This window comes from Hyperoodon ampullatus (assembly GCF_949752795.1).
Source record: "Hyperoodon ampullatus genome assembly, chromosome: 5".
Taxonomy (NCBI): Eukaryota; Metazoa; Chordata; class Mammalia; order Artiodactyla; family Ziphiidae; genus Hyperoodon; species Hyperoodon ampullatus.
The window spans coordinates 36309327-36329672 of NC_136918.1; the positions used below are offsets into that span (position 1 = coordinate 36309327).

A 20346-nucleotide genomic window follows, 5' to 3' on the forward strand; every position below is an offset into this window, starting at 1 on the left:
GCAGCAGCCTTAGAGTTTCATGCCCGTCTCTGGGGTCCGCGCTTTTAGCCGCGGCTCGCGCCTGTCTCTGGAGCTCCTTTAAGCAGCGCCCTTAATTCCCTCTCCTCGCGCACCAGGAAACAAAGAGGGAAGAAAAAGTCTCTTGCCTCTTTGGCAGGTCCAGACTTTTCCCCCCCGGACTCCCTCCCGGCTAGCCATGGTGCACTAACCCCCTGCAGGCTGTGTTCACGCTGCCAACCCCAGTCCTCTCCCTGCGCTACGACTGCAGCCCGAGCCTCAGCTCCCAGCCCCGCCTGCCCCGGCGGGTGAGCAGACAAGCCTCTCGGGCTGGTGAGTGCTGGTCGGGACCGATCCTCTGTGCGGGAATCTCCCCGCTTTGCCCTCTGCACCCCTGTTGCTGTGCTCTCCTCCGCGGCTCCGAAGCTTCCCCCCTCCGCCACCCACAGTCTCTGCACGCGAAGGGGCTTCCTAGTGTGTGGAAACCTTTCCTCGTTCACAGATCCCTCCCACTGGTGTAGGTCCCGTCCCTATCCTTTTGTCTCTGTTTATTCTTTTTTCTTTTGCCCTACCCAGGTACGTGGGGAGTTTCTTTCCTTTGGGAGGTCTGAGGTGTTCTGCCAGCGTTCAGTAGGTGTTCTTTAGGAGTATTTCTGGTGTATCTGTGGGGAGGAAGGTGATCTCCACATCTTGCTCTTCCTCCATCTTCCCCTCGTCCTCTCATTACCTTAAACAATAATTGTATTATGTGTTGTAATACATGGTTATGCAGTATTCATACTTTGTTCTAAGGGAGTTATTACTTTATGTGAAGTGTAATTTTTTAGCATTCATATCTATTTTTTTACTTGGAGTTATTTTTCAAGAGCAAAGTATATGTTTAAACACAAAGTAACTTACTTTATGTTTAATTTTTCTAGGGCTGCTTTGGAAGAAGTAGAAGGAGATGTGGCAGAATTGGAACTGAAACTTGATAAGGTAAATTTTACTTTAACTTTTTAAAACATTAATTCTTGTTTTGCATGATGATTTGTTCCTGTAACGCTAGATGGTTCAAGTGTCTTCTTTTATCTCCGTGAGGGTAAATGCTAATGCTATCCCAATATTATGAAGAAGTTGAGGCTAGAGACATTGAGTAGTTTGTTGAAAATTTAGTCTAAGTGCCAGAGCAAGAATTTGAACCATGTCTGACTAGACATCTTTTATATTGTTGGACGGTTGTTTCCTTCTCCAGCAAAAAGATTGCAATCTTTTTTGGTGCTTAATGGATATCATATGTAACCTTATCACTCTTGTTTATACATTTGGGTGTGGCCATGTTCAAATATAAAATTTTAACTACTCCTTCCATTTTTTACAGCTAATGCCAGAAATCCTGAATATGTATTTAATAATTGATATTAAATGGTCATATTCTATGCAAGGGTAAATGTACATTGATTCCTATTTTCTGTATTAATTATTGATAATCTTTTTTTTTTTTTGGCCTCTACCCAAGAAATGTTATCTGCTGTATAACAGTGAAATATGAGAATGAGTAAGACATGGCTTCTGATCTTAAGTAACCGTTGTTCATTGTTAAAATTTTTGGAGATAAATGTGTATATTTGAATACCTTCCCTGAAAATAATTTCCTATTTATGTAATTATTATTATAAATGGAATTGTTATGTAAAGCAGTTCTTCTCAAACCTTACTGTGCATAGGAATATGTGGGGTTCTGGTGAAAATAGGGATCTAGATTCAGTAAGTCTTGGTATCTGAGAGTCTGTGTTTCTAACCAGATTTTAGGTGATACCAATGCTGTTATTCCATAGACTGCATTTTGAATAACAAGGATATAAAATATATTAATTAGACTGATGGTTTTCACATGTTTTGAAATCATGAAATATATGTATATAATGTAAATAGTATAGAAACTATATAAAGCAGTAGTTATTAGTTATATATGTAAAACACAATAATTTTAGAAAATGTTTAGTAATAAGTTATTTTTGTTCAGTACTCTGTAGTTTTCAAAGCACTTTGATATATAGTATGTTTTTGGATTTTTACAATAATCCTGTGAGGTGGGTAGGACAAGTGGATTATTTCCATTTTATAGATGAGGGTCCCACAGCCCAGAAAGTGAAGAGGACTTGCTTCAAATCACAGAGTTAGAAAAGGCAGAACCAGGGTTAGAATCCATCTGTTTTATTCTTAGTTCAGTGCTCTTCTTGTGCACCACTGTACTCCTGGATCCATGTTGAGGGAGCACATGCCACTTGGAAATTTTCTGAGGAACACTAGCAAGCTTCCAGGCAAGTGTTTTTAAAAACTAATGTTAGAATTTTTTGTAAGGATATTATTTTCAAGAACTTTATTTTCTATTTAAAATTATATATATGGGATCATTGTTGTTGTTGTTATTATTATTATTTCCCCCCGAGTATTACATTTATTTTTAAGGACTCTGTGAAACAAAGTTTTTAAACCCTTAAGGTAGGCAGAAGATGTAGTTTTGATTTTCTGGTAGGTTTATGAGAGAGTATATAGAAGGAGAAGGCTTTTTAAAGAATCACAGAGTAGTACAATAAGGATATCTATTTTCTTTGGGCAGAACTGCATCTAAATCAAACAAAACACTTTGTGTCGGGGGGACCTCAAAATTTAAAGTACCTAAACAGAATCGTCTTACAATATTTTTGTTAATGATTTGCTTTTATGAGCAGCGATCTTCCCCCCCCCACCCCTTTATATCACTTGGTTGCAGTTGAGAGACTGGTAGAATCTTAAAACCAAAAGATTCAAATCTAAACCAAGTTGTCACAGTATTGGCATTCAGTACTAAGAACCCTAAATCCTTTCTAGAGTCCATATTACCCGAAGGGCTACTCAGGGCATCATGGAAGCTTTGGCATCTTTTAAAATATCATCTTCCACCCAAATAGAATTTCCATAGTTACTTTTATATTTCTCTAGTTTAAGATCTTAATCCCTTATACAATGTCCCTTTCCCAAATTCTTAAGCTATTACTGATCATTTTTACTTTAGAATTATGAGGAGTTACAATTAAAGAAGAGAGCCTGTGAGGAGCAAGAAATGGTTGTTATTGAAGGAGGTGGCATTGAAGGACTTGTGGAGGGGAGGGGTTGCCTAAAACTAGTTTACTGATTTCATAACTTTGTGCAGGGCCAGTTGTACCTGTAATATTGCAAATCATGGCAGCAACAGGTTTAACTAGCTTGATGACCTAGCTTATATTTATTTTGCTTATAATGTATGCCACCAGTAGTTACACTCTTTCTGATGAGTAATGCTCCATGAATGGATGGCATTATTCGACTAGGTCCAATTATTTATCCATTCTGCCAGGTATTCTGGCATTGGCAATACACAGAGCATCATAGTGGCCATCTAGATATAATTTCTGTATCTATTGCATCTTCTCACTGGAATGCTTGTTCCATGTTTGTTAAGCAGATACCCTTTAAATCACAGCTCAGGTACTACCAAACTTAGGTTCTTTTTCAGGTATTGCATTATTTCTTGCATTTTTACATTTTAAAATACTTTTAAAATAAAGTACTGCCATTTAAATTATCATAATATTATTGTAATTTTTGGTTTGTAGCGTAGTCTAGTAATTAAGAGCACAAAGCCTGGAGCAAGGCTTTACCACTTACTAAGCTGTATGGCCTTGGGCAAGTTCCTAAACCTTCCTATGTCTCAGTTTCTTCATCTCCAAAATGGGGAAAATAAGAGTATCTATTATAAGGTTATTATGTGAATGAGATGTGTTAATACATGTTAAGTGCTTTGACACATGATAAGTTCTAAATAAAATGTTAATGATGATGGTGTCTTTTCAACAAACTGTTAGAGCTCCTTGAAGACAGATTGTCTTTAACAGGGAAAAAGCCCTCATTTTACTCTTAGGTAAAAATCTTCCCTCTTTGTAGGCTTATGTTATTTAGTATAGTTGTCATCGCTGTCATCTAATAAGGACTTTGACAGCTGGCAAAGTATCTATCTATCTATCACCCAGTCAATCCTTCCCCCTGAATAGCTGCAGTGTATTTGTGCTTCAGCTATATGACATTTTCATTTTCCCTCCAACGCCTGCGATAGTGACCTTTATTCTAATTCTGATACCTGTTTTCCTGGCCATATGCTGTGCCTTGTTGCTCAGAGTTGTAATCTCTGAAACTGTGGAATGCTCATTGATATCTTACTTTCTGATGTGAGTCTCCAGTCTTTCCAGTTCTTACCTTGGACTCCTCCTGCTTCTGTTTTTCAAGCTTATCTAAATCTCTAGTCTTTCAGTCTATCCGCTTCCAATATTTTAGATCCCTTTTTTATTCACTATATATTTCTTAAAATAATTTTTTTAATTGAGATAAAATTCACCTAACATAAAAACCACCATTTTAAAGTGTACAACTCAGTGGTTTTTAGTATATTCACAATGTGAATATACTACTTAATTCCATTACCCTGATAAGAAACTCTGTACCTGTTAGCAGTCACTTCCAGTTTCCCTCTCCCTACATTCTCTGGCTAATTTACTTTCTGTCTCTGTGGATTTGCCTGTTCTGGACATTTCATATAAGTGGAATCATACAGTATTTGACCTTTTGTGACTGGCTTCTTTCACTTAGCATAATGTTTTTAAAGTTCATCCGTCTATGTTGTAATATTGCCAGTATTTCCTTTTTTATGGCTGAATAATATGCCGTTGTATGGATATACCATATATTGTTTATCCATTCATCAGTTAATGGACATTTGGATTGTTTCCACTTTTTGGCTATTATGTATAATTCTGCTGTGAACCATTCCAGTCTACTCTTAACTTATCACATCATTATTTCTCTTCTGGAGACCTTCATTTCCTTTCCATAACACCTACTCTGCAGAATTCTGACTATATTTGTCTAACCATCTATATCCTCTGTCCCTTATCTGGGCTATAAAGCCCTACAGGAGAAGTTACACAATTGTTTGGTGAAACTAATGGGTGGAGCTACACATACCTGGGATTCATGATGCAAAGCAATTTTTCCGAGACTCAATTAGGTTATCTTACTATCTTTAGCATCTCTTATATTTCACTGTTTTCTCAAGATTTACCACCTTGCTCTTCAATCTTAGTAGAGGAGCTTGTCTCTTACTTCCTTTTTGTGGGAACACCTTTATTTCTTGCTTTTAATCTAGAAACTTAACAGAATCTGTCCTTATTCCATTTTTTTTCCCATTTGATAAAAATATCCCTTTTCCTATGTAATTCCAAACTCTAACTTCTCAGGACTTTGCTTTAGCCATCTCTCTCCTTTTCCTTCTCTACCACCTCATTATTTTAAGTAAACAAAAACGTTTGTTTCTCTTGAATCAAAACAAAACAAGAGAAAAATCTCACCTCTGACAAGGAATTGCAAATCTTTATCAAGTAATTACCATGTGCCAGTAACAGTTTGTGCTAAGATCTTTAAGTGCATTATCTTAACTCTTATAGTAACCCTCTGTGGTTTGATACCATTGTCATTGTGTCATACAGGAGAACCTGAAGCTTCTTGAGGTTGAGATCTCTCCGAATCACTTAGAGCATTAAGTTTGGCAGCAGAATTTGAACCTAAGCCAACTGAGCCTATAAACCTGTTTTTAACCATAATGTTCTACTACCAACCTGTCTCTCTGTTTCTGTTTTTATGGAAACTTTCAATTTAATCATTTTTGAATTATTTGTTGAATAAGCCATATCACACATGTGGTACAAAATTCAAAGGTACAAAAGTGTATCTAGTGAAAAATTAGTCATCATCTAATCTGTATCCCAGAGGAGTACACTGACCTAGTTTCTTGTGTGGTCTTCCAGAAATCTCTTAAGCATGTGAAAGATTATATGTATTTGTACTCTTCTCTCCCCACTCCAACAAAGATATTAGCGTTGTTCTACATTTTGCTTTCTTAAAATATATAATTTAGATTTTGTTCCTTATTATTAATTATAGAGCTGCCCCATTCTTTTTAATGGCTGATTGTCTCATTTTATGGATATATCATAATTTATATATCCAGCTGCCTACAGTTGGATACTTAGATTGCTACCAGTGTTTTACTGAGGCTGCAATGAATGACTTTACATGTGTGTCATGTGCCTTATGTGCAAATATATCTGTATGGTACATTTCTAAAAGTGAAATTACTACATTAGAGGGCATGTATGTTTAAAATTTTTATAGCTCTTGCTAAGTTGCCTTTCATAGAAATTGTACCAGTTTACATTCCCACCAGCAGTGTGCGAGAGTGCCTATTTCCCCATACCTACCTTCTCTAAAACAGCATGTTATCACATTTTTTGACCTTTGCTCTTCTATAAAAAATAGTAATTTACCTTTCTTTTATTATGAGTGAGGTTGAATTTCTTTTCATGGACATAGGTATATTTGAATTTTCTTTTCTGGGAATTACCTGTACATGTCTGTCAGCCATTTTTTTTTCTAGTGGCTGGTTGGATTTTCAAAAATGAGTTGTATACCCTTTCTTGTAGTAGGGAAATTAGTCCCTTGTGATTTGTTGCTAATATTGTTTTCCAATATTGTCATTTGTCTTTTGACTACGTTTTTTTTTTCCCTTATCTAAATGTTTTATTGTTATGTATTTGAATTGATTAGTTTCTTCTATGGCTTTTGAGTTTTGCATCCTTTTCAGAAAGACTTTTCCTACTTTGAGATTATAAAAAATACCACCTCCTGTTTTCTCTTGGCTTTCTGATTTAATGTTTTATGTTTAAATATTTATTCCATCTGAAATTAATTTGGGGGTTTGGAATACAACTTAGTTTCTTTCTTTTTTTAGATGGCTTTAGATGGCTATCCAGTGTCCTTGTGTCATTTATTGGATAATTTTTTACCCCCCTGGCTGGAGTGTGTATCTGCTTCTTTACTCTGTATTATCTTTCATTAACCAATTTGTCTATTCACATCCATTACCAGATGTAATTTTAATTACTGCACCTGTATATTTTAATGTGGGGCTAATGTCTCCACCTCATTACTCTTTTTCAATTTTTTTTTGATGCCCTTGCATGTTGGTTACTCATATGAATTTTAGAATTTGGTTGTTAAGATATCTTTTTTTTTTTTTTTTTTGAAATAGCAAACTATTTGAAGGGCTAGTCTCTGCCAGCATTTCTCATAGTGGGTTTTGTGGAACATCGGTCCTATGAGGATGCTTCCTCTAAAGAGAATTCAATGTCAGATAATTTTGAGAAATGCTACCTATTATATACTTCCTTTCTAGGATTCATAATACACATTAATATATCAAAAGCTCTTACAAATTTAGTAATAAAGAAATCTGTCTAACTTGACAAAATGAGTTTCCCAGACTTATTTGATCACAGAATCCTTATTTTGGTATTGAATGTTCCCCTGGGATATTCTATAGAATATATATTGGCGAAGAATTGACCTCTCATTATGTCTTCTTCATCTACAGTTCATAACTCACTGTAATCTGGCTACAGCCCCCCAGTTTCTCTTAAAACTATTCTTGCTAGGGATGCTGGTGACTGTCACCAACTCAACAAACTTTTTTTTAAGTGATTTTAAAACTTGACCTTTATGGATTTTCAACCTATTCATCATCCATCTTTTGATACTTTGTTCTTTCTTGACTTTGATGAAATTAATCTGTTGCTTTTCCTCCTGCCTTTCCCTTTTCCTTTTTAGTCTCCTTTGTGGGGTCCTCACTGTACACACTGTGACCCCTGCTTTTTATCTAGGCTGTAGCATTGTAGCACTGATACTTTATTTGCTGCTGACTCCTGTATGTGTATCTATAGTACACTTCTCTTTTTTGAGCTTTAAATATCTATTTTCACTTGGGTTTGATAGACTTTCCACTTGGCTTATTTCACAGACCCATCTAGCTCAGGCCTACCTCACAGGCCCAGCGCTGTTAAGACAAGTCTTTGCTGGACAGTATAGTTGCAGATATAGCCCTCAGCAAGCAGAGCTCAGGCTGGATTTCATCCCCTGTTTATCCCTTTGGTAGGACATCATCTGCATAATTGTACTTCGGTACTCAACTAATTTCTAAATTTGTCTCCTCTCTTCTCTCCCTGCTTACTGCCTTAATTCAGGTTCTCTTAGTTTTTGGTCTAATCTCCTTATCTTTATTCTTTCTACTTCCGTATCTTACTTTTTCTTCTTTTAGGTCATCATTCTAAAATGCAACTCTGGTCAACTCACCCATTCGATGTCTTTATTGTTTTCCATTTCCTTTCGTATAAAATGTGAACACCTTAGCTTTGCACACAAGGCTTTTCCTGATCTGGCCCTTGTATACATTTTCACACTGTGCTAAGCTACTTAGTGCCCCTGGTTTGCCCTGCCATCTAAGCTTCAGGGCCTTAGAACATGCTTTTCCTAGAGAAGTGTCTTCTTATTACCCTTATCTGATTGGCTAATTCCTGTTGGTGTTCAGGGCTTTTCTCAAGTGTTACCTTTTGCAGGAACCCTTCCTTGATCCCCATAACCCTCATTACACGTTCCTCCTCTGTTCCGTCTTGCATGGTTTTGATGAGCATAGCAGTTATACTTGTGCTAAATAGAATTTATCTGCTTTTTGAATGTTTAGAATTAGAACAGAGATTATGTTTTTCACTTCTGTTCCTCCGGGTCCCAGGGTAACAGTTTTAAATTACACTCCTGAGATCCTTGAGCTGTCTTCTAAAGTTTCCTGAGCTCTTTATCCTCTCCTTGGTGGCCCCTCTTCCCACCCTCTCATTAGCCTTCCTTCATCTAGAGCAGCTCCACTTTTATCTTTTCTAATATTTGATTTTCACCCAAGATTTTGTTTGCTTAAAGAAAATGTTCTGTATCTGAGTGAACTAAAGAAAGAAACAAGGAAGGGATAGAAAAAAAAAAAAGACAGAAAAGGAATGAAAGGGAAAGAGAAAGATTGAAAAAAAGAAAGAAGAAAGGAGGGGACAGGAGAAGAGAGAGAAGCTCTGTTCTAAGATTTAGCACAGTGCCTAGATGGTAGGCATTAGAGAAATATGGTTGATTAAGCAATTCTGCTTTGATAGTCTGATATTAAAATGACCAGCATGACTAACCCACCATACCAGTTTACTTCCCTTTCCTCCACCATACCATAGTTGTGTTTTAAAAAAATCTTTTATCATACTGCTTGCTCTGCCTAAAGTTTCCTTTCCTTCCTTCCAAGGGGTGCTTAATACATTTTTATGGAGTTAATTTATGGGATTGAATTTAACTTGATAAAATGATTGGTTGTTGTTGTTATCAGACAGCCTCTACATCCTGAAAGGTCAACTTTTTTTGGTACAGTTCTCTTATGAATTTACTTTTTTTTTTTTTTTTTTTTTTTTTTTTTTTTTTTTTTTGCATTACGTGGGCTTCTCACTGCTGTGGCCTCTCCCGTTGCGGAGCACAGGCTCTGGACGCGCAGGCCCAGCAGCCATGGCTCACAGGCCCAGCCGCTCCGCGGCATGTGGGATCTTCCCAGACCGGGGCACGAACCCGTGTCCCCTGCATCGGCAGGCGGACTCTCAACCACTGCGCCACCAGGGAAGCCCCTGAATTTACTTTTTAAGCCAAAGGAAAAAACACAATTTTCATTTAGTCTATTTTGGGTTTATTGATGAACTATGATTTGTCTTAACTAGGCTAACTCATGTGGTTAATGCTAGCACTTGTTTGATTAAGTAATTTGTAAAATTATTTTCAATGATATGATGTTTTTCTTTTTCAGCTTGTGAAGCTATGTATTGCAATGATTGATACTGGAAAAGCCTTTTGTGTTGCAAATAAACAGTTCATGAATGGGATTCGAGACCTGGCACAGTATTCTAGCAATGATGCTGTAGTTGAGGTTAGTATTATTAAATTTAGTTAAAATGGTAAATGAAACAAGATGTTAGAGAATTATGCATCCATTTACCTTATTAATAGTAGTAGTGGTCCTTAAAATTAGAAGTTGAAAAGGTATCACCTGTTGGTGCTATCTGATATAACCCTGTTTTCTGGGACAGTTAGAAGGTGATGGTTGATTTGCATTGTGGATATAAGTTTACTATACTTGCTAGGTGAACTGAAGCATCTACAAGGGGACCTGAGCAGTGAGAGTAGGATCATGCTTATTAGTAGCTGTTTATCGGGGCAAGCAGAGAGCATTAACCCAAGACTAGTATCTAACTATACATTTTTGGGGCTGCATAGGAAAGTTCTGCTCAGCTAGCTATGCTGTGTTAGCTTAGACCCCTTGCTATACTATGTGGTATTATGACATTTCTTTTATGAAGAATAATAACTGGTACAGAAATGGTTGTAATTTGATGATTATGTGATCCATAGATGCCTAAATGGACAGTCTTGATATACTCAACTTTACCTTAGGTTTACATGGGTCATTTCGATTTGCTAGTATAATAGTATTGATAGGGCAGGCTAATTCTTTGACTGTTCTAGGGTTTTATGTTACTACATGTAGGCTTGACCTCTCTGCAGAGCATGCCTGAGAGGTAGTGAGATTGTCCTAGTGAGAAATAAATGTTACTGTTTACAGTGTAACTTGATCTTTCTGTCAGAAATGCTGAAGTAACATTTTTGTGGCCTATATTAGTAGCTCTTAAATGACTTGGTTTTCTTTTGATTTCTTTCTCATAGACAAGTTTGACCAAATTTTCTGACAGTCTTCAAGAAATGATAAATTTTCACACAGTAAGTGTTTAGTAAATAGGTGTTATTATGACCATGTTCATGTTTTAGTACTTTTCTTTGGTGGCAGTATTTTATAAAATTACTTAAGTTGGAAAATGAATGACTTTGATTTGTCAACAACTTTTTAGTTGTGTGGATCTAAAATTGTGTGTGTGTGAGAGAGAGACAGAGAGGGAGAAAGTATAGATGTGTATTATTTCCCATTCTATAATAGTGAACTTTAATTTCAGTGAAGTACACACCCATAAAAGTTAATTTTTTTCCTTTAAGTTGTGCCTTTATAAGTTTTTAAGCAATTTCAAGAAGAAAGACGTACAAGTCATCATTCTAAAATTAGCTATTTCTTTTAAGATACGAATATATCCCCTTTGAGGACAGATCTTCAAGAATGAGGGATATGTAGTACTTTTGGAATGTCGTGAAATTCCTTTATAAGTTTTGTAAAAGTTTACTGAAAATATGTGGGATCTTTTAGTTGCGGAGTGTGGAATCTTTAGTTGCGGCACGTGGGATCTAGTTCTCTGACAAGGGATTGAACCCAGGCCCCCTGCACTGGGAGTGTGGAGTCTTAGCCACTGGACCACCAGGGAAGTCCCTCATTGTGGTTTTGATTTGCATTTCCCTAATGACCAATCTGGTTGAGCATCTTTTCGTCTGCTTATTGGCCATTTGTGTATTTTCTTCTGCCATTGTTACCATTGTTGTCCACTTAAGTCCTTTGCCCATTTAAAATGTTTTTTATTTGAATTCTTTATATATTCTGGATATTACACCCTTATCAGATATATGATATATAAATAATTTTTCCTATTCTATAAGTAGTCTTTTTATTTTCTTGATAATGTCATTTGATGCATAAAAGTTTTAATTTCTTTTATTGAAGTATAGTTAATTTACAGTGTTGTGTTTCAAGTGTACAGCAAAGTGATTCAGTTATACATATATATATATTCTTTTTCAGATTCCTTTCCGTTATAGGTTATTACAAGATACTGAGTATAGTTTTCTGCACTATACATTAGGTCCTTATTGTTTACCTATTTTATATATAGTAGAGTGTATTATGTTAATACCAAACTGCTATCCTCCCTCTCCCCACCCCCACTATCCCCTTTGGTAACCAGAAGTTTGTGTTCTGTGTCTGTGAGTCTATTTCTGTTTTGTTAATAAGTTCATTTGTATCATTTTTTTAGCTTCTACGTATAAGTGATATCCTATGATATTTGTCTTTCTCTGTTTTACTTCACTTGATAATCTCTAGGTCCATCCATGTTGCTGCAAATGGCATTGTTTCATTCTTTTTAGTGGCTGAGTAGTATTCTGGTGTGTGTGTGTGTGTGTGCATATATATATATACACACACACACACACCCCACATCTTCTTTATTCATTTCTCTGTTAATGGATATTTAGGTTGCTTCCATGTCTTGGCTATTGTAAATAGTGCTGCTATGAACATTGGGGTGCATGTATCTTTTCAAATCAGAGTTTTCTCCAGAAATATGCCCAGAAGGGGGATTGCTGGATCATATGGCAACTCTATTTTTAGTTTTTTAAGGAAACTCCATACTGTTCTCGATAATGACTGCACCAATTTACATTCCCACCAACAGCGTAGGAGGGTTTCTTTTTCTCCACACCCTCTCCAGCATTTATTATTTGTAGACTTTTTGATGGTGCCCATTCTGACCACAGTGAGGTGATACCTCATTTGTAGTTTTGATTTGTATTTCACAGTAATTAGCAGTGTTGAGCATCTTTTCATGTGCCTCTTGACCATCTGTATGTCTTCTTTGGAGAAATGTCTATTTAGGTCTTCTGCCCATTTTTTTTTTACTGGGTTGTTTGTTTTTTTGATATTGAGCTGTTTGTATATTTTGGAAATTAATCCCTTGTTGGTCACAACATTTGCAAATATTTTCTCCCATTCGGCAGGTTGTCTTTTCACTTTGCCTCCTTGGGTAGGTTTATTCCTAGGTATTTTATTCTTTTTTGATGTGATGGTAAATGGGATTGTTTTCTTAATTTTTCTTTCTGATATTTGGTTGTTATTGTATAGAAATGCAACAGATTTCTGTATGTTAATTTTGTATCCTGCAACTTTACTGAATTCATTGATGAGCTCTATTAGTTTTCTGGTAACATCTTTAGGATTTTCTGTGTAGAGCATCATGTCATCTGCAAACAGTGACAGTTTTACTTCTTCTTTTCCAACTTGGATTCCTTTTATTTCTTTTCCTTCTCTAATTGCTGTGGCTAGGACTTCCAAAATTATGTTGAATAAAAGTGGCGAGAGTGGGCCTCCTTGTCTTGTTTGTGATCTTAGAGGAAATGCTTTCAGCTTTTCATCATTGTGTATGATGTTAGCTGTAGGTTTGTCATATATGACCTTTATTATGTTGAGGTAGGTTCCCTTTGTGCCCAGTTTCTGAAGTTTTTATCATAAATGGATGCTGAATTTTATCAAAAGCTTTTTCTGCATCTATTGAGATGATCATAATGTTTTTTATTCCTCAATTTGTTAATGTGGTGTATCACACTGATTGATTTGCAGATATTGAAAAGTCCTTGCATCCCTGGAATAAATCCCACTTGATCATGGTGTATGATCCTTTTAATGTATTGTTGGATTCAGTTTGCTGATATTTTGTTGAGGATTTTTACATTGTATTCATCAGTGATATTGGCCTATACTTTTCTTTTTTGATATCTTTGTCTGGTTTTGGTATCAGGGTGACGGTGACCTCATAGAATGAGTTTGGGAATGTTCCTTCCTCTGCAATATTTTGGAATAGTTTCAGAAGGATAGGTGTTAACTCTTCTTTAAATGTTTGGTAGAATTTACCTGTGAAACCATTTTGTCCTGGACTTTTACTTCTTGGGAGTTTTTAAATTACTGATTCAATTTAAGTACTGGTAGTTGGTCTGTTCATATATTCTATTTCCTCCTGGTTCAGTCTTGGGAGAGTGTACCTTTCTAAGAATTTGTCCATTTCTTCTAGGTTGTCCATTTTATTGGTATATACTTGCTCATAGCATTCTCCCTATGATCCTTTGTATTTCTGTGGCGTCGGTTGTAACTTCTCCTTTTTCATTTCTGATTTTATTGATTTAGGCCCTCTCCCTTCTTTTCTTGATGACTCTGGCTAAAGGTTTATCGGTTTTGTTTATCTTTTCAGAGAACCAGCTTTTAGTTTCATTGATCTTTCTATTGTTTTTTTAGTCTCTATTTCATTTATTTCCGCTGTGATCTTTGTGATTTCTTTTCTTTTACTAAGTTTGGATTTTGTTTGTTCTTCTTTCTCTAGTTGCTTTATACGTAAGATTAGGTTGTTTGTTTGAGATTTTTCTTGTTCCCTGAGGTAGAATTGTATTGCTATAATCTTCCCTCTTAGAACTGCTTTTGCTGCATCCCATAGGTTTTGGATAGTTGGGTTTTTTTGTTTTCATTAGTCTCCAGGCATTTTAAAATTTCCTCTTTGATTTCTTCAGTGATCCATTGGTTGTTTAGTAGCATATTGTTTAACCTCCATGTGTTTGTGTTTTTTGCAGTTTTTCTTCTTGTAGTTGATTTCTAGCCTGATAGCCTTGTGGTCAGAAAAGATATTTGATATGATTTCAGTTTTCTTAAATTTACTGAGGCTTGCTACGTGGCCCAGCATGTGATCTGTTTTGGAGAATGTTCCATGTGCCCTTGAAAAGAATGTGTTCTGCAGCTTTTGGATGGAATACTCTATAAATATCAATTAAGTCTGTCTGGTCTATATGTCATTTAAGTCCTGTATTGCTTCATTGATTTTCTGTCTAGATAATCGGTCCATTGATGTAAGTGGGGTGTTAAAGTCCCCCACTATTATTGTGTTAATGTCAATTTCTCCTTTTGTGTCTGTTAACATTTGCCTTATATATTGAGGTGCTCCTATGTTGGGTGCATATATATTTACAATTATATCTTCTTCTTGGATTGATCCTTTGATCATTATGTAGTGTCCTTCTCTGTCTCTTGTAACAGTCTTTATTTTAAAGTCTACTTTGTCTGATATAAGTATTGCTACTCCAGCTTTCTTTTGATTTCCATTTGCTTGGAATACCTTTTTCCATTCCCTTACTTTCAGTCTGTATGTGTCTCCAGATCTGAAGTGAGTCTCTTGTAGGCAGCAAATACACGGGTCTTATTTTTGTATCCATTCAGCCAGTCTCTGTCTTTTGGTAGGAGCATTTAGTCCATTTACATTTAAGGTGATGATGACCAATATGTTTGTTTCTATTGCTGTTTTCTTAATTGTTTTGGATTTGTTTTTATAGGTCTTTTTTCCCCTTTCTTCCTTTGTTTTGTCTTACGATTTGATGACTCTCTTCAGTGTTATGTTTGTATTCCTTTTTCTTCTTTGTGTGTATATCTATTATAGATTTTTGTTTTGCAGCTACCATGAGGTTTTTTATAGGAGTCTGTATTTATACATGCTTGTTTTAAGTTGCTGATCTCTTAATTTCAAACACATTTTAAATAACCTGCATTTGTACCCTCCTCCCCTCACGATCACTGTTTTTTTTGTTTTGTTTTTTAAATTTTATTTATTTATTTATTTATTTTTGGCTGTGTTGGGTCTTTGTTTCTGTGTGAGGGCTTTCTCTAGTTGCGGCGAGTGGGGGCCACTCTTCATCGTGGTGCACGGGCCTCTCACTGTTGCGGCCTCTTGTTGGGGAGCACAAGCTCCAGACACGCAGGCTCAGTAGTTGTGGCTCATGGGCCTAGTTTCTCCATGGCATGTGAGATCTTCCCAGACCAGGGCTCGAACCCGTGTCCCCTGCATTGGCAGGCAGATTCTCAACCACTGTGCCACCAGGGAAGCCCCACTGTTTTTGATACTATATTCTGCATCAAATTGTTTTCTGTATCCCTTAACTGCTTATTGTGTATACAAATGATTTTACTACTTTTGTCTTTTAACCTTACTACTAGCTTTGTTCGTGGATGATTTCGTACCTTTATTGTATGTTTGCCTTTTCCATTTTGTGATTTTCTTGTTCCTAGTTGTGGCCTTTTCTGCCTAGAGAAGTTCCTTTAACATTTGTTGTAAAGCTGGTTTGGTGGTGCTGAATTCTTTTAGCTTTTGCTTGTCTGTAAAGCTTTTGACCTCTCCACCAAATCTGAACGAGAGCCTTGCTGGGTAGATTATTCTTGGTTGTAGGTTTTTCTCTTTCATCACTTTAAGTGTATATTGCCACTCCCTTCTGGCCTGTAGAGCTTTTGCTGAAAAATTAGCTGATAACTTTATGGGAGTTCCCTTGTATGTTATTTGTTGCTTTTCCCTTGTTGCTTTTAATATTCTCTCTTATCTTTAATTTTTGTCATTTTGATTACAGTGTGTTGTGGTGTATTCCTCTATGGGTTAATCCTGTATGGGACTCTGCACTTCCTGGACTTGGGTGACTATTTCCTTCCCCAGATAAGGGAAGTTTTCAGCTATTGTCTCTTCAAATATGTTTTCAGGCCCTTCCTCTCTTCTCCTTTTGGGACCCCTATCCAGTGAATATTAGCACGCTTGATGTTGTCCCAGAGGTCTGCTAAACTGTCCTTATTTCTTTTCATTCTTTTTTCTTTTTTCTGTTCAGGGACAGTGATTTCCACTATTCTATCTTCCAGCTCAGTGATCCATCCTTCTGCCTCAGTTAGTCTACTATTCATTCCTTCTAGTGTATTTTTCATTTCAGTTATTGTATTCTTTAATTCTGTTTGGCTGTTGTTTATATATTCTAATTCTTTGTTAAAAACTTCTAATTTCTCACTCTGTGCATCCCTTCTCCTGAGTTCTTTGATCATCTTTATGGTTGTTATTCTGAACAAGATCTTTCTTGGTTAGATTGCCTATATTCACTTCACTTTGTTCTTCTGGAGTTTTATCTTGTTCCTTTGTCTGAAACATATTCCTCTGTCACCTAATTTTGTCTAAATTGCTATTTGTATTTTTATGGATGTGGTAGGTTTGTTAAGTTTCTCGACCTTGGAAAAGTGGCCCTCTGTAGGAGACGTCCTATGTGTCCCAGCAGTGCACTCCCCTCTTGTCACAAGGGCTAGGGGCCAGCTGGTCCCAGGGTAGTGTCTGGCCTGTGTTTGTGGACTTGGTCTGCATGCTGCTGGACTGTCATTTTCTTGCTTCTGGTGTCTGCCCCCTGGTGGGTGAGACTGGTCTAGAGGCTTTTGCAAGCTTCCTGACAGGAGAGGCCGGTGCCTGCCCCCTGGTGGGTGGGGCTGGGTATTCATCTTCTGATGGGCAGGGCCATTCTAGGGGTGTGTCTAGAGGCTGCTGTGGGCTCAGGAAGTCTTTAGATAGCCTGTCTGCTGATGAATGGGGCTGTGTCCTTGCTCAGTATTTTTGTTTGGCCAGAGGTGTCCCAACACTGGAGCCTACAGGCTTTTATGTGGGGCCAGGTCTTTGTGCCAAAATGTCAGCCTCCAGGAGAGCTCACGCAGATGAATATTCCCTGATACATCTGCCAGCAGTGTTTGTGTCCCCAGGGTGGGCCACAGTCACCCAGGAGCCTCCCCAGGAGACCCTCCAAGACCAGAATTAGGTCTGGCCCAGGCTCCTATCAAATTACTGCTTTTGCCCTTGGTCCTGGTGTACCTGAGATTTTGTGTGTGCTTTTTAAGAGTGAAGTCTCTATTTCCCCCAGTCCTGTGGAGCTTCTGCAGTCAGGCCCCACTGACCTTCAAGGCCAAATGCTCTGGGGGCTCTTCTTCCTGGTGCCAGACCTCTAGGCTGGGGGCCTGATGTGAGGCTCAGCATTCTCACTCTTGTGTGAGAACATCTGTAATTTATTTCTCTAGTTTGTGGGTCGCCTACCCGGGGGGTATGGGATTTGATTATATCACAGGTGCACCCCTCCTACCAGTCTTGTTGTGGTTCTGTCTGTATGTTTTTAGTTGTAGAGAATCTTTTCTGGTAGGTTTCAGTCTTTTTCAATGATGGTTGTTCTGCAGATTGTTGTGATTTTGGTGTGTTCGTGAGAGGAGGTGATCTTAGGGTTCTTCTACTCTACCATCTTGGCCACTCTCTAAAAGTTTTAATTTTGGGACTTCCCTGGTGACACAGTGGTTAAGAATCTGCCTGCCAGTGCAGGGGACACAGGTTTGATCCTGGTCCAGGAAGATCCCACATGCCATGGAGCAACTAAGCCCATGCGTCACAACTACTAAGCCTGCACTCTAGAGCCTGCAAACCACAACCACTGAGCCCATGTGCCACAACTACTGAAGCCTGTGCGCCTAGAGCCCGTGCTCTGCAACAAGAGAAGCCACCGCAATGAGAAGCCTGCGCACCACTATGAAGAGTAGCCCCTGCTCGCTGCAACTAGAGAAAGCCTGCGTGTAGCAACGAAGACCCAACACAGCCAAAAATAAATAAATAAATAAAAATAAATAAATAGAAGTTTTAATTTTGATGAAATCCAATTTATCTTTTTTTTTTTTTTCTGTTCCTCCTGCTTTTGGGGTCATATCCACGAATCCATTGCTAAATCCCAGATCATGCAGATTAATCCCTTTGTTTTCTTCTAATATTTTTATGATTTTAGCTCTAATATTTTATACCAATTTGTTTTTAATGACTTCTTATTAATTTTCTCTTTGCCTTCTATTGAATTTGGATGCTAGTGTATAGTATATTTGATTTCTTTTTAAATCAGGGACCTTTGGGATTCAAACTTCTTAAAAAGTGTAACATAATGAGAATTAAATTTTTTTTAAAGTTACTGATTTTAAATTAACATAATAGGTTAAAATTTTTTTGTAATATAGTATCCTTTGTAGTAGTCCTATTTCTGATATTTTCTTTAAATCAGTAAGTCTTATATTATTGCTTTATATAAGAATATTTTGCTTTTTGTTATAGTTTTATATGTGAAAAGTTATGAGTAAGATAAACTTATGGTAAATAAATAGTTTAAATGTATGTTGAAATCTGTCCTGTCAAGAAAACTTAAGTTCAGAGTATTTTATAAATCATTCTCTTAGAGTAAACTGAGTCTTTAAAAATTAGGTTTGTTTGAAGCAAGGTATATAAGTATAGTTTGCTTCAAGAGGATAGAGATTGGTCTTTTTAGTGCTAGTGCTGTTAATGTGCAGCTGGTTTCCTGAACTGATTCCAATAATGTGGTTTTTTTCCTTTTCTAAAATTGAAAGCAATCGATATTTCTTGATTTTAACATTGTAAAAAGAGCATAGAATTTAGATAGAAACAACTTTGAGTTTAGGCTTCACTGTTATTAGCTGTATAATTTTGGTCAGTTTATTTAATCACTTTCATTTTTCAGTTTACTGTTCTATAAAAGGGGAATAGTAGAATTTGCGATACCAACGTGTAAGGGAGTTATGATGAGGAACAAAATATGTGCAGCTAGATCCTGGGGAGTGATACTTCTTCCTTTACTATATTGGTTGGTATCCGTTCGGGAAAACAGAAACCACATACGGTATTTCTTATAGAAAGGTTTTCATATAGTGAATTGGTTACAAAGTGTTGGAAGGGTTGTAGGAATGCAAAAAGCCACAGTGATGCCACCTAGAGATTAGTCAACATAGGAAGGAGCTACTGTCCTTAGGGGTTGCAGGAGCAAGGGTGGAAGTGGTGGTGCTAGAGCCCCTAAGTACTGCACTCTTGAGAACACTGCCATTGTTGCCAAGCCAGGAAGTCAGGCTTGCCGGCTTGCTGTGGCTGCAAGAGCCTCGGAGCCTGCAGTCCCACTGACACCCTCAGATTGGTCACTGACGCTGCCAAAATTTGGAGTAGCTCAGTTGCTCACTGATGGCTGTGTCAGAACAGAAGCAGAAAAGAAAAAGTGGCTTCTCCTTATCTCCTGCCTCTTAATCTAACATCAGATCCTATTTACAGAACCTAACCTCTTGGCTTGCAGGGGGTTTGAGAAATATGCTTTGAAGATTTCTAGCTCCTGGCAACATAGAGGAGGAGATTATGGAAGGGTGATGTAGTGGTGAAAGCCAGTAAACAACTGGCACACCAACCATAAAGGCTATAATTTTGAAAACAGTTTTAGTAAGCAAATTATTGTGCAGTCTTAGCAATTTTCATCCTTGAAACCTCTTTCTGTGACTTTTCTTTTTCCACCCATACTCCATATCCCACACATTAACAAAAATATACCCCAGATCCTGCAATAAATAGTTGCTCTGTCACCTCCAAGTCTAAACTACTACCACCTTTTGTTTAGGATTATATAACTTGTATCTCTGCTTCTTTACTTGCCCTTCTAAATACAATGAGTTATGTATACGGCAACCAGAATGAACTTTTAAAAATATAAATTAATTCACAGTACTCTCCTGTTCTAGTTCCCTGTTACACTCAGAATAAAATCCTAACCAAGCCCTATATGATGAGGCTCCTGCTGATAACTTCCTGATCTCATCTCTCTTCTCTGTCCGGTTGTAGCCTCTTGGGCTCTTTGTTCTTCTTTGAACATGCCGAAGTAATTCTCATGTTAGGGCCTTTGTACTTGCAGTCTGTTCGGTGCGGCATGTTCTTGCCCCATGTTTATGTGTGACTGTTTCCTTACGATATTCCTTTTCTTTCTATAGGTCTCCCTCACTTTAATAGA

General features: G+C 37.3%; 1 protein-coding gene across 1 annotated transcript in view; it reads left to right on the forward strand.

Annotated features, from left to right (window-relative positions):
* ACAP2 (ArfGAP with coiled-coil, ankyrin repeat and PH domains 2) overlaps positions 1 to 20346 on the forward strand; it is a gene marked incomplete at its 3' end in the record, with an annotated part of 162117 nt that overhangs the window by 65299 nt on the left and 76472 nt on the right. Inside the window, exons 2-4 of the mRNA XM_079704367.1 lie at positions 918 to 975; positions 9761 to 9880; positions 10675 to 10728. Of these exons, the coding sequence (XP_079560493.1) occupies positions 918 to 975; positions 9761 to 9880; positions 10675 to 10728 (232 nt within the window). The remainder of the gene's footprint in view (positions 1 to 917; positions 976 to 9760; positions 9881 to 10674; positions 10729 to 20346) is intronic.